Genomic DNA, 15202 nt, shown 5'->3' on the forward strand with positions numbered 1-15202 from the left:
TAATGGCTATTACAATACCTGAGTCTCTACGTAAAAAGTATGGCTTATACATATTAAGGAACATACATTTTCAATATTCGGTGATTTAAATAAGGCATTCAATTGCGAACACATTTGCTAGTATTATCTAAGTTAGATCCCTATGATATAAAAGGAGTTTTCGATAAATAGTTTTCATTATGTCTAAAATACAAACATCTGTATGTTGAAATATTACAAGTCAACGAACAAAGGAAATATATTCGAAGATCTCCTCTTAACCTTTCATAGCAAATATAGATACTCTTGTAGAACATCTATATTTGGTATGAAAGGTTAAGAGGAGATCTTCGAAGTTCGAATATATTTCCCTTGTTCCTCGACATGTAAAATTTCAACATGACATGTAAGAATCAGTCCATGCCCCTGTGTTGTTTCGTTTCTGTATTAATCATCAATTATCAGATATTGAATAAGGAGAAAAACCTCTTTCTGCAAGAGACATCAATATCATAGTAAAATGCATAAATCAAAACACAATTGAATGTGTAAGACGTATAGGTTTCTATGACTTTGAAGGACGATAAAATGAATTGCAAAGCATACCCCATGAATACGAGCAGAGGAAAGTATCCTCTATTGGACCACTTTGAGAACTTGCGACTTTCGTAGAATCTGTAGAAGATAAGTAGAACTAATTGTGTTTTTATTTAACCCTGTCTTTTAGATATACTACCCCTTTTGAAAACTCAAAATCATATGGCTTCAAACAGGTGATTCAAATATGAATCTTACAGTAATAGTATTAATAATATTAATATAATTAATTAATTATGCCTTACAATAATAACACTTCCGTAATTTTAACATCGGCTGTTTAGCTTTTCATTATTCAAGGTGGTCCGAAAGTGTCAAGATACCCAAATAAAATTAGAACAGTAAATGAAATGTAAAATCAAAGTGTATTTGTATAATATTGAAAAACGGAATATATGAGGATCTCTACGGCTATATTAAAAGCCACTATATGGGATTTGGTTCAAAATTTATCAGTTGAATCAACAGGATGTGATACTACTTTTGATAAGGCGTACATCAAGAAAGACACCAGTGAAATTATTTCTGCTCTATGTTTAATAATAATAATGAAAATCTTTTATCAACTTTTATTTCTTTATAATGTTAGTATGCAGGCATGAAAATAAAATCGGAACAGCGCAGACAATATTAAATAAAGGCGCGTTGTATGGGAGTGGGGGAAAATATGGTAGGAAAACAGAGGACCTCGGTGGCTAACTTGAAATCCGCAGTATTGAAGTTGGTTCAAAATTGTTGAAGTATAGGATATAATATCGTTTTCTGGTACCACGTGCTCTCCGAAAGAAACACAAAGTAATTACACTGTTGTCTTTCTGGAAATACGCGCTCAAACAAGGAAAGTTATCCAACTCCTCGACGAGTATAGCATTGAAACTTGCACAAATGGAAGAACATATTGAAAGATGGAAATATGCTTATTCTTATGATTCGCGACGTCGTTGAACGGGAAGTAGAATGATCGTTCCCCCCTAGCCCCTGAAAGTTATGTACTCTGGTCATACACGCCACAATGTGATACACTGGAACCTGTTTTCTCACAAATTCAAATATTGCAAATTCAAGATGATGACAGTCGGTGGTGATTGGGATCTCTAGTACGTCATTGATGCGAATCGATGTCAAATGGAACACGATACACGATCGTAAGTTCTAAATGAAGACGTTTACCCGGTAGAGAAAAGGAACACGCTGAAACCACAACACAAAAGTGGCTTTCTGTGATTATTATTATTATTATTATTATTATTATTATTATTATTATTATTATTAGTAGTAGTAGTAGTAGTAGTAGTAGTAGTAGTAGTAGTATGATTAGTATTATTAATATGAGCAGTATGATTAGTAACAATAATAATAATGAGAAGAAGAAGACAACAAATGTATTGTTGGGCCCGTTAAGTAACCAAGGTGTTCGGACCGTCTTGAGCGTCCTCTAGCACTGCTATAAAGGTTTCAGAATCCACAATCAACCACACCCCAGTCGAGATTCGAATTCGGGACCCTTGAGTCGCTGGCCTGACGCCTCAACCCACAGGAACACGAGGTCTGCAAGAAGAAACAATATAGGAAAGGGTTTCTCAACCTGGGGGTCGCGAAGATAAGCGAAAGGAAGAAATATAATTAGAAATATTCGGAAAATATTTTTAAATAATTATTATTTTGAATTTTGTTCTGATAGACAATTTTTACTTATTTGTATACATACTGTCAAGAAAAAAAAATCTACTAAACATTTTCAACAGGTGCACAGTTGGTTAAAAATCAACTTAAATGAAAGAGGTACGATGTGAAACTGATGAGAACTGCATATCGAAATACCGGAAGAATGCAAATGCATTTTTTTTATCATATGACGTAAATTAAGAGAGTTATGAAGTTTTAAAATTTTCAAACGGCCTCCATTTTGAAACAGTATGACGGACCGGATTCCACATTTGTAATACGAATGAAGGGACCAAATTTGGTTTTAATTTATTCGCTTTTAGGAAGATTACTGTATACACTATACACAAGAAATGTATTCTATTATTATAGAAATAATAGTGAGATCTCCGCAATAGGTATATTAAAAATCAGACACAAGCTTATTACAAGCCACCAATTATAAGGGGGTGCTGGCAAGAGGATGTGATAATATGGGGTTCGTGATCGGAATTAGGTTGAGAACCACTGGTATAGGATTATTATTATTATTATTATTATTATTATTATTATTCCTTTGTCGTCTTCTTCGTCTTATTGCCGACCTCATGTTCGTGTTGATTGAAGCGTGAAGCCAGCGACTCAAGGGTCTCGACTTCGAATCCCGGCTGGGATATGGTTATTTGTGGATTTTAAACCTTTATAGCAGTGCTACAGGACACTCAAGACGGGCCGAAGTTTTTCTTTACTTAACGAGCCCAACAATATAGCCTATTTCTTGTCTTCTCATTATTATTTTTACTCATCATACTGCTCATATTAATAATGCTAATCATATACTACCACAACTCCTCCTCCTCCTCCTCCTCCTCCTCCTCCTACTACTACTACTACTACTACTACTACTACTACTACTACTACTAATAATAATAATAATAATAATAATAGAAAGTCGTTTTGCGTTGTGGTTACAGCGTGTCCCTTTTCTCTACCGGGTAAACGTCTTCATTTGGAACTTACGATCGTGTATCGTATTCCATTTGACATCGACTTGCATCAATGACATACTAGAGATTCCAATCACCACCGACTGTTATCATCTTGAGTTTACCATATTTGTCTTCGTGAGGAAACAGGTTCCAGTGTATCACATTGTGGCGTGTATGACCATAGTACATAACTTTTAGGGGCTATAGTGAAACGATCATTCTACTTCCGGTTCAGTGACTTGCAAATCGTAAGAGTAAGCGTATTTCCATCTTTCAATATGTTCTTCAATTTGTGCAAATTTCAATGCGATGCTCGCCGAGGAATTGGATAGCTTTCCTTGTAAGAAATGGTATTGTGTTCTATGTCCCTATTTAAAATCTTGACCAAAATCTAAAACTGCTTTTGAGACAACCCCAGATATATGTTCAAGTGCTTTACTACCTTTTCCATCTTGTTTATATGATACGAAAAGGCTTTAATTTCATATTTTCTATGCTGTTCGTACTTTATTTCAGTGTCTCCATACTTTTGGATCACCTTATTTCACAGCACAAACCAATTGCTTTCAGCACCGATTTTTTGAAGCATAATCTACTATTGTACAGTGTTGCCAAACTACTCAGGTTTATTATCGATGCTTTGTGTTCCATCAGGGATCCAAATCCAGGACTATAATTATAGCAATGCGTTCGATAGCAAGATAACTGCGAAGAGTACAGATTTTTAGCTTCAGTTTTGGCAACTTGCACTTGAACTCGTCTACATCCATGATCTAAAAATTGTATGTTTGACCCTTCCCACATACGTCTCTGTAAAATCAGGTAACTCACACAACACACAAACCAAGCAAATATTTGATTAAATCTTCTTGAAGACCAAGTAAAATTTGTCTTTCACATTCATTGTGTATGACTTGAACCACTGAATAATAAACGATGGACATAATCTTACTTGAAACATTTCTTAAAGTTAAATATAAGAATACTGCGGAACAGCAATCAGGATGGGATACAGAAATAGGACATTTCTTTTATTTCATGAATGCACGAACGTTCGTTTAACAATAAAGCATTACTAATTTATCATTTGTTTCTAAATATTTAATTTGGCAAAAGTTCAATTTATAAACGGACCCTGAAAATAACACTAGTGCCCTGACGAAAGTTTGGTGATTAGATTGAAAATACAAGGAAATAGGGATCCTTGAAAAGCATGAACAACAATATTTTAACACACATATTCTAAAAACGTTGCTTTTAATACATATAACAATATAAAAAGAAACACAACCAGCACAATACATAAATATATCTAAAGTCTCACCATATTCTTGGCTTGTACCTGGATAGCATAGCGGTACTTTCCCTTAAGAGTATCTCCAACTTCATTAAACGAAGGCATTGTCTGCCAACAAGTCTTGAGCTCACACGAACCAGAGACTCCATGGCAGCGACACTGCATTCTCATCAGAGACTGGATCACCTAAAGTAAGAGGAAAAATACTACCAGATTACTTATCAGTGATTTCCTCTCTTAAAAGTAATAGAATATTAGTTTGTAGTTGAATCTTATGGTGTCCAGGACAAATTTAGTGACAGGGTGGCTATAACGGATGGGGTCAAGGGAGATACGTTTTCTGACTACATATGAACTGTGACACTGAGGACTATTTTTCAACGGTCTGAACTGCTACAGAATTGAAATAATTTTTGTTTGGAGTTAGAGGAAAGAGCGCACAAGGAAGTTAATACAGATTTCAAGAGAATACATCCGGAGCGGTAAAGTAGCCATCGTACTCTTACAGTTGGAGAATGAATGGGTTAAGCATGAGGTACTTACGCCAATATTTTAGACATCGTTTTATCTAGTGGGTTCCAAATAAATGTGCTACAGGCAGAACTTACAATAGTGATGTTTTGGTTCGAACTATTAGCATTAGCATATCAATTTTGATTTGAATTTTCTAAGGAACTAGTGGATCAAAGAATAAGAAAACATATCAACATGAAAATGTACGTAAAACGTATTGATCTATTTTCTTTAATTAAAACCATAGAGTGAAAGGAAATGAAGACGGGAAAAGCGATAGGTCCATATGGCATACCAGTAGAAGCATGAAAGAAATTAAATATTTCAGTTTAATGTCACACGATTATGCCCTTTAGGGTAAGAGAAACGATAGTTTACGCAATTGAATGATGCTGGAAGAATTGGTAAAGTGAAAAAGTGAGAGGAAACGGGAGTACCTCGACAAAATCCACGGATATGATGTCCATCAAGAGGCATAAAAGAAAATGAAATGAAATCTTTGAGTTTTACGTCCCACGGTTATGCCGGTAAGGCTAAAGGAGACGGTGATAATGAGTAATGAATGAAATGGTGAAATGAAGAAAGTGGGAGGAAACGGGAGAACCCCGAGAAAACCCACGCACACGGTGTTTGTCCACCACAAAGTTCACTTGGCGGGGGCTGGGATCGAACCCGGGACCCCAAGCACCAGAGGTAGGCATAAAAGAGTTTCAGGCCATAATATATATATATATATATAATATGAGATTTGATGAAGAAAATCTGTAAACAGGAAAAATGCCAAGTCAATGGACGGATGCTATTGTATTGTACCGATTTTTAAGAAGAAAAGAGAGATACAAGACTGTGAAAACTACAGAGGAATCAAACTATCGTTACATACGATGAAGATTTGGGAGAGAATTGTAGAAGGACGATTACCTGAAGGAACACCAGTAGGAGAAAAACAACTTGGATTTATCCTGGTCAAGAGTACGGATGCATGTTTTTATACTAAGACAATCTATGGAAAAATGTCCGGAAAAAAATATAAAGGATTGCGTGTGATCTTTATTGATTTGGGAAAGATCTACGACAGAGTTTCCGGAGGCATGAAGATGCCTAAGGAAGAAAGGAAAGTCAAAGAAATACGTAAGGATAATCCAATATATGTATACAGGAGCTACGACCTAAGTAAGAGGTAGTGTAGGATTAACACACCAAATCTCTGGTAGAGTTCGATTAGTCCAGGGATCAGCCTTAAACCTGTTCCTCTTCAACGTTGTCTGCATGTTATAACTCAATATATGAAGGATGTTGACCCTTGGTATATGATGTTTGGCTGCGATATTTTGCTATGCAACATAAATAAGGAAGGAGTTGAAAAGAAATAGAAAGTTGGAGGAAGTCTTTGGAAGATAGAGAGCTAAAAATAGTAGAAAGAAGACGAAATACCTCGGGGAAGTAAGGTTAGAGGAAGAATAATTGAATGAAATTATATATATTCCCGGTAAAGAATAAGGGGATGATTTACAAAAAAAGGGGATAGGTAAACAGCGATATACGAAGCAGACACATAGCCAATAAAGAAAGCACAGGAAAAAGATTTAATGTTACCAAAATGAGCATGTTGTGTTGAATGTGTAGGATAACAAAAAGAGACGGAATGAGAAAGTACGGAAGACAATCAAGTTGGTAGAGATATCTAAAAAGATCTCAGATAGAAGACTGCAGTGGTATGGCTATTTAATAAGAAGAACAATGACTATATGGATAGAAGAGTGATTAAAGAAAAGCCGATGGGAAGAGAGGTAAAGGAAATCCAAGAAGGACATAGATGGATATGGTTAAGAAAGATTTCAGGGAGGAAGGTCTAAAAGGGGAAGAAGTCTGGGACAGAGCTTCATTGAGAACACTTATTAGGAAAGTCTACCCCACATAAGTGGGAAAATAAGGAGAAAAATAAGTATTTGAAACTAAAGATGAACGTTAGAAACTTTCATTTTTACTAAAGTTACGAAATTATTTTACTCATCCATTGTTTAAAAACTAAAAATAAATAAATAAATAAATAAATAAATAAATAAATAAATAAATAAGCAGGTGGTAGACTGTTGCTAAGTGAAGAAACCAGAATTGGGCTCCTTGCCCAGCTTTATGACAAAATCAGTGAGGCGCAGTAGCATTCGATCGTCTCTGGAAGAAGATAGCCACTGTAGCAGCTGCTGTAGATCTTCACATGTTCAAGGATCATACTGGAATGTGCAAGAAAGTGTGTTAAAAAAAGTTTTTGGTGGTTGACATGTGGAACGCATTCCATATTAAGGTTAGTGCAAACGAAGCCCAAGCTCCAATAGATGGAAAAAAATTTTCCAAATCTTTCCAATATACTCTTTACGGAACAACTTTATTCACAATCATTGAGTCAAATTTAAGAAATGATTCTTGAAATTTTATCCAATTAAATGAATAACCAGAATATATCGATTCATTTATAGACTTCCAATTTTTTGCTATGCATGAATATGGGAAGTCTTACAGAATGACTATGGCCGTTCGTCTGCCTGCCTATCGATAAGTATCATTGCAAAAAGATAAAATATAGCGATAAATCATCATGTGATCTAGGTTAAGCGTCAGAAAAATAGGTTCCATTTCACTTCTTATCTCTCGATTTTAACAGAAGATGGTTGAAATCTACCATTCCCGGTTTCAATGTTAATCACAATACACAAAATAGTGTTGGAAGCTAGTGAGAATCGATTTTCTGACAGGGTCCAGCATTTCAAAAATAAACCTATTCTCTGCTTTTATCATTACTCTATTAAAACTGGAAGTGAATGGAATCCACTACAACTTCTGATTTCAAAATTGATCCGCATAGAATAAAAGCGGTAATAAATAGTGAGGAAAGTTTGAATATATATATGGATGTTCTAAAAATGGCGCCTATGGACAACAGAAAACTATTCTAAAAAGTCAAAATAAATCAAAAAATATATACAGTAAAACCTGTCTCCAACGGTCTCTTTATTAAATGGAAACTTGTGTTAAACGGAAACGTTTCATGGTCTCATGAATTTACTAGCGAAAATTTTGTTAAATTCCCTTCATTAAACGGAAAACAGAAATCAAAATAAGCCTCTTAACGGAAAATTTCAAGTTTCAGAGTGCAGCATTTAGAAGGTCTTTTAAACATCCTATGCGAGGTTAGATAGTATTGTAATATGACTGAAGCGATTTGGTAAAGGGCAAATCATATTTTATTAATTTTGACATTAATATTTTGTAAACTTTCATATTTTAAATGCAAATAAAACTCAATTCCCAATCTGGTGCTGTTAGGTCGTTCACACGTGTAAAGAAATTAAGGAAGTCTCGTAACAATTCAAAACTATGTCTAGATAAAAGATTCTTTTAATAGAAAATATAATTTATGTAATGTAGCAACGTGTCAAGGCAATAACAAACACTTCCTACTTCAAGTTATGAGGTAATTCTAGAAATGTAATTGTAATAGGAAGAAATGACGCTACCAAAAACTAGGAAGAAAAGGTAGGTGGACAAAAGAGTAGGTGAACTCGAGAGAGTTTTCAAGTGACCATCAGACAAGAAGGATCAACCTCTCAAATCTTCACTGATCAAAATCTGGGTGAGTACATGCTGGTTACAAATTGATAACATACTTCTATTATTCAACATCGTTACCAAATTCATTCAACTCATAACCTAACTTCTAAATTCAATATGACAGTTGCTATTGATTTTGACGTAAGGCCACAGCATCAGTTTGGGAAATTATCTGATCTGATATCTCTAGTTTTATTTATACAATCAAAGCTATCCATCTTAACAAATTAATCGCTCTACCCAAAATTAAATGGTTAAGTTTGTTATGAGATTGCACTCTAAATTGCCCCCATGCTAATATGGTTATTATTACAAGAGCTATGTGTGGATATAAATTTTATATGTCGACACCCGGATTTCGATCCAATAAGTTGGCATATGTTAGTATTCTCTAGAAAAAAAAAACAGACACTGATATGCAAGCCGAAGTAGACACAGATATACATGCTTTAATTGAGAATTAAATGGAAAGTGTGAAAGGAGAAGAGGTGGAAGAGGAAGAGATATAAGACATTGAGTTGGATGGAGAGTATAGGCAATTGAATTCGCCAAATCAGAAAGGTCCCTTGTCAATATGTCGATTATATGCACGCATTTTTTCTTTTTTTCCATAGGTCTACCTTTGTTAACCGGAAACCTACTTTTAACGGAATTTTTTGCGAGTCCCATTCGATTCCGCTAACGACAGGTTTTACTGTATAATGGTATGCCCTCCGTGGCCTCCTTCAGCTGCTCTGGGGAATTTAAGAAAATCACTATGGGGCACCGTTGCAGTTTACCTTAAACCATTAACATTGAACTACAAAACCATCAAGTCATTCCATCGACTATTACATTAATAGATGGCGCTAGTGTCACCATCTATTGACTTAAACTGCCATCTGGAAAGAATCGATGTAAGTATTGGTTGGATTAGTAGATCTACTCTATAGTTCTTTATCTGTGACGTTGCACTTTGTCTCCAGACGTCTCCATATGCGGACTTAAAAAGTATACAATTATACACCTATATATATGAACTTATGTATTGCCTTAAAAAATAGGAATTAGTCTCTTCTTCCTATTCTACTAGGAAGTGGCAGAAATCTACTATTTCTGGCTTTAATGTTAATTGTTATAGAACAAGAACGGTAATGGATAGCAAAAAATGGTTTATTCTATTTGAATTTAGCATCGCTAGAACATATTTATCTCCTATCTTAATTCTTTACTAAAACCGGAAGTAGCAAAAATTTATTAAAACTTCCAGTTTCAATATTGATACTCATAGCAAAAGGTCTGTAATAGTTTGAAACTTTTTTTTTTTTGGTTAAGTGCCTGAGAGTAGGTCCAAAATTATGAAAAATATGTAAAATTTACAGGAAAGAAATGGTAAATCGGTTATTTATTTTTTTTCGTAAATTTCATACAAACTAAACGAGTTTAATATGTTATTTCGATTTGTTTAAAGCTTCGTCCTGATGATACTATTTTAAGTGGAGGCATACTGACATCAGACATTAGAGTAATGAAGCAATAATACACCGCATTGAAAGATAGCAGTTGTATGTGATGTATGTGACAATTCTATTTTCAGTTTTATAACAAGGTACGTTAGTGAGGAACAGAAGTTATTGCATTTCGTGGAGAGGCACGGATTATTGAAATTGAGCAGAAAGTGTGGTAAATGAAGGAAGACCTCAACAATAAAGACATGGAGAAACAATTAGTCTCGGTTCAGACGAGCAGAGAAGTCTGTTGCGGACCAGCGCAAGCCGGAAATACATTGGTTCTTATTCATGCCACACGAGCAGACTCTCCCGCGCGACTCTGCTGCGGACCCGCAGCGGGCAAAAATTGAGTTGCGAGGACTGCTGGCTCGCAGCGAGTCTGCACAGGTGCAGCGGGTCGGCAAACCATTGCTGGTAATGAGTCAAGCCACACGAGCAGACTTTGCCGCGCTCGCAGAAATGGAAATCGAGGACCTGGATATAGAACTATTCATTAACGAAATACAAAAATATCCGGAGATATGGCATTTTTAAAGTGTGAAAAATATCGAGACAGAAATAAAAAGCGAGAGGCATGGAACAAAATGTGTGAAACCGTAGGCCTATGTTGGAAATTTAATAAAAGAACAAAGAAGAAAAAACAACATTGATATGTATTATTATTACTCTTTAATGTGAGAATCTAATAGTCATGTTCCGTAAAAAACTTTAATAGTCATGTTATTCAAATAGTCATGAAATATTTATTTGTAAAACGCTAAAGCAATCCTTAAAAAATAATCTGCACCGAGGAACGCGACTTCTTTTTTGAGAAACAGTATCTAAGATAATGACAAAGAATTGCCTAATAATTAAATTATTAAGAATTTCCTAATAATTAATTTTTAACATTTTTAAGCCTGAGCATCTTGGACCTACTTTGCGGCGCAAATGCCCACTTTTTTTGACATAAATTTATTGTCCTAGGGGTATGCAAAATATTAGCTTTAATGTTTCTATTGAAACCAGGAATAGTAGAAATTTAATACCAGTCTTGGATTCAATATTAATCTTCATATAGAGCAGAACCGGTAATAAAGAGAAAGAAATTGATTCTTTGATAAAAATTGAATGTTTCCTGAATAGATTGACTCTCGCTCTTTAATCCTGCTACTCAAACCGAAAGTCATAGAAAGATGCGACTTCCGATTGTACTATAGGATTTTCGTAGAGTAAAGAAAAAAAAAGTCAGAAAAAATGGTTTTTAAATATAGGTTCTATAGATTCTGCGTCCCAAATGTAGGAATCATCTTACCGCGTATCCATCTATTGAAACAGAAACCGACAAACCATTCACTTCTGGTTATCACAAACGTGAAACAATCTCATTTAAAAATTATTGTTGCATTCATTGCAGAGTATAATTTATTTTTTAATTCAGCATCATGCTTCGAATAAATAAACAATGTTGATAATCGAGGAAACATAATATCAGAAAGTGCAACGATTGGTTGGTTGTCGTCATTTCGTTCGGTTGTCGATTTAATTTGCCTTGGAACAAAATTTCAGATGCATCTTTCAAATTTTGGTTTACCATTGTGAATAATTCCGCTCCGTAAAAATCATGTTGGAAAAATATGAGAAAGATATTGCCATCTACTGACGATTGAAGTTTCTTTACACTTGCATTAAGGTAATATTCGACTTACCAGCTGTCCCCTTTGTTGCAGAGAGTGGCGCCTCTTAAGGGAAATCGCATAGGTAACACTAAATTTTATTGCTTTAAGCTAAGGGAAGGAATAATCAAGCAGTTTCAAAAACTAGTGCATTACGTAAGTTTCATTTCCTTACTTTGTAGCGATACAATTTATTATTTTTTTTTACCAATGTGTCTTTCCTCAAGAGCCTCCACTGGTTACACACCGCATAGCCATCCTGTATAATGTTTCGCCTTGCTTCCACCTTCTGTCAGAGTTGCACTACAGACCATATACCTGTTCAATGGCAGTTTGCACACAGATGCACTGTTTTCAAGTGTTGTAAGAGTTGTGGTATAGATGGCATTAGTGTGAAACCGATTATACTTCTCAAACTGTGTTATTTCGAAAACCTGTTATAAATTTGCTTTAGAAAAAAAATGAAACAACTAAGTTTTGAAAAATAAGTGAAAGGTTCAATTAGTAGCCATTATTACTTTGTTTTGACACTAACGCTGTCGGTATTGTAATTCTAGAAATATCTGAAACCTCTGCATAGCTATTCAGACAGCAGTTGTTCATCTACAATGTCTGTGTTTATAAAATTCAAACTACAAAGAACATTCATTCCTTGTTACATTTTCTCATCCTTGGACAGATGAGGAGACAACATGAGTTCATGAGTCGTTTTAACTGCTAGTAATAGATATTAGAATTTATCTTTTGCGTCATTAAGACTTTTTGGTGACTGGATTTTGATATATCTAATCAACATGTGTCTCAAAATTAGAAAGCTGGTACATTTTATATTTTTAAATTCATTTGAATAGGAGTTGTATTCTAGCTTACCATCTTTTATATATATACTATGTGATCAAAAGTACCTGGCTGAAAATGACTTACAAGTTCGTGGCGCCCTTAATCGGTACTGCTGGAATTCAATATGGTGCTGGCATACCCTTAGCCTTGACTACAGCTTCCACTCTCGCAGGCATACTCTCAATCAGGTGGTGGAAGGTTTCTTGGGGAATGGCAACCCATTATTCACGGAATGCTGAACTGAGGAGAGGTATCGATGTAGGTCGCTGAGGCCTGGCACGAAGTCGGTGTTCCAAAACATCCAAAAGGTGTTCTATAGGATTCAAGTCAGGACTCTGTGCAGGCCAGTCCATTACAGGGATGTTATGGTCGTGTAACCACTCTGCCACAGGCCGTGCAATATGAACAGTTGCTCGATCATGTTGAAAGATGCAACCGCCATCCCCGGATTGCTCTTCAATAGTGGGAAGCAAGAAGGTGTTTAAAACATCAATGTATGCCTTCGTTGTGAGAGTGTCACGCAAAACAACAAGGGGTGAAGGCCCTCTCCAAGAAAAAGACGACCACGCCATAACACCACCACCTCCGAATTTTACTGTTGGCACTTCACACGCTGAAATATGACGTTCACCGGGTATTCACCATACCCACATCCTGCCATCGGATCGCCACATTGTGTACCGTTATTCGTCACTCCACACAACGTTTTCCCACTATTCAGTCGTCCAATGTTTACGCTCCTTACACCAAGCAAGGCGTTGTTTGGCATTTACGTGCGTGATGTGTGGCTTATGAGCAGCCGTTCGACCATGAAATCCAAGTTTTCTCACCTCACGTCTGTCATAGTATTTGCAGTAGATTCTGATGTAGTTTGGATTTCCTGTGTGATGATCTGGATAGATGTCTGCCTATTACACTTTACGACCCTCTTCAACTGTCGGCGGTCTCTGTCAGTCAGAACGAGGACGGCTTGTACGCTTTTGTGCTGTACGTGTCCATTTACGTTTCCACTTCAATATTACATCAAACACAGTGGAGCTAGGGATGTTCAGGAATGTGGAAATCTCGCGTACACACTTCTGACACAAGTGACACCCAATCACCTGACCACGTTCGAAGTCCGTGGGTTCCGCGGAGCGCCCCATTCTGCTTTCTCACGATGTCTAATGACTACTAAGGTCGCTGATAATGAGTACCTGGCAGTAGGTGGCAGTACAATGCACCTAATATGAAAAACATGTGTTTTGGGGAGTGTTCGGATACCTTTGATCACATCGTATATATATCGGGTGTTGCAAAATAAGTGTTACAACTCTTGGGAGGTGACTCCTGCCACTGAGACAAGAAAAAAAGTTCTCTTGAACTTTCGGCTATCGGACATAGCTTCGGATCTACAAGGTGCCGAAAGCGTGGGAAAATCACTTTCTGACGCCGATAGTTCGGAAACTATCCAACGTAAAGAGGGCGGGTAAAACATTTACTAAAGAAGTCATACCTGCTGTATTGAATTTTGCATGTTTCACAATCCTACCATGCACGCGCAAGGGATTCCCCAAAGGAACTTAGGGATTCCCGGATAATCTGCCTAATGAAAATTGGTCTAAATGGATATGAATTGATGGGATTTCTACCAGGTAACAATAATTCGTTTGTATTAAGTCGATATCTGGAACAAACACAAAATGGCGGACACCTTTATGCCCGTTGTGTGTGGTTGCATAATCGCCAGGTACGGATGCTGGCCAACAGTGACGTTCTGAGTCTTAAGTGTAGCGAATTTGTACTCAAATGCTCTAGAAAGACATCTGGAGTGTCGATAGAGCACAACAGATGAAGCAGGGTGATTCACATGTTTGGAAACACTTAACGAAAAATGCCCAGGAATGCACTCATACTAAGTAAACGTGAGTTCAAAGCGTCGGAAATGTAAGGATTAGCGTCAAGAACATGAGAGCCATTGCCAATTCACCAAAAAGATTCCCTCAAACCGATGCAATATGATGCGAAAAGTTGCATACCAATAAGAAATGAAATGAAATCTTTAAGTTTTACGTCCCACAATTATGCCGGTTAGGCTAAAGGAGACGGTGATGATGAGAGATGAATGAAATTGTGGAATGAAGAAAGTGGGAGGAAACGGGAGAACCCCAGGAAAACCCATGAGCACGGTGTTTGTCTACCACAAAGTTCAAACGGCGCGAGCTGGGATCGAGCCAAGGACACCAAGCACCGAAGATGAACGCTCTGCCACTGAGCCACTGCGCCCCCATTGCATAGCAATAAGGATGCAACAACTGAGACCAAGTTGAAATTTTGGAAGGGGACTCACTAAGAAACTGGATAAACTAAATGAATGTCACCAGTGTGATCACATGGTCGATATTAAAATGTGACGAATGTGTGTGTTGATATCGACATACCTCTATAGCTAATGAAGAAATGTCAACATATCCCACGACTGCTGGGACACCGTCCCACGTGCGAAAAGTAGGAAAATAACTACTCGGGTCTTGAATCTAAAAACGTGGGCTCCCAGTAAGATTGGAAACGGCGACCACGCGAGCAAAAGCGAGCGCTCTAGCCATGGGA

General features: G+C 36.6%; 1 protein-coding gene across 2 annotated transcripts in view; it reads right to left on the bottom strand.

Annotated features, from left to right (window-relative positions):
• Window positions 1-15202, bottom strand: part of LOC145688348 (protein Wnt-16-like) — a 320140-nt gene that overhangs the window by 23704 nt on the left and 281234 nt on the right. The window contains exon 5 of one of the 2 annotated variants that reach the window (XM_081762490.1): window positions 4552-4692. In XM_081762490.1, the coding sequence (XP_081618616.1) occupies window positions 4552-4692 (141 nt within the window). Of the gene's footprint in view, window positions 1-4533; window positions 4693-15202 lie in introns of both variants that reach the window. The other variant, XM_081762489.1, reaches the window with a different exon arrangement.

The sequence above is a fragment of the Thermobia domestica genome, chromosome 6 (genome assembly GCF_964235325.1).
Source record: "Thermobia domestica chromosome 6, izTheDome1.hap1.1, whole genome shotgun sequence".
In the NCBI taxonomy this organism is placed as follows: domain Eukaryota; kingdom Metazoa; phylum Arthropoda; class Insecta; order Zygentoma; family Lepismatidae; genus Thermobia; species Thermobia domestica.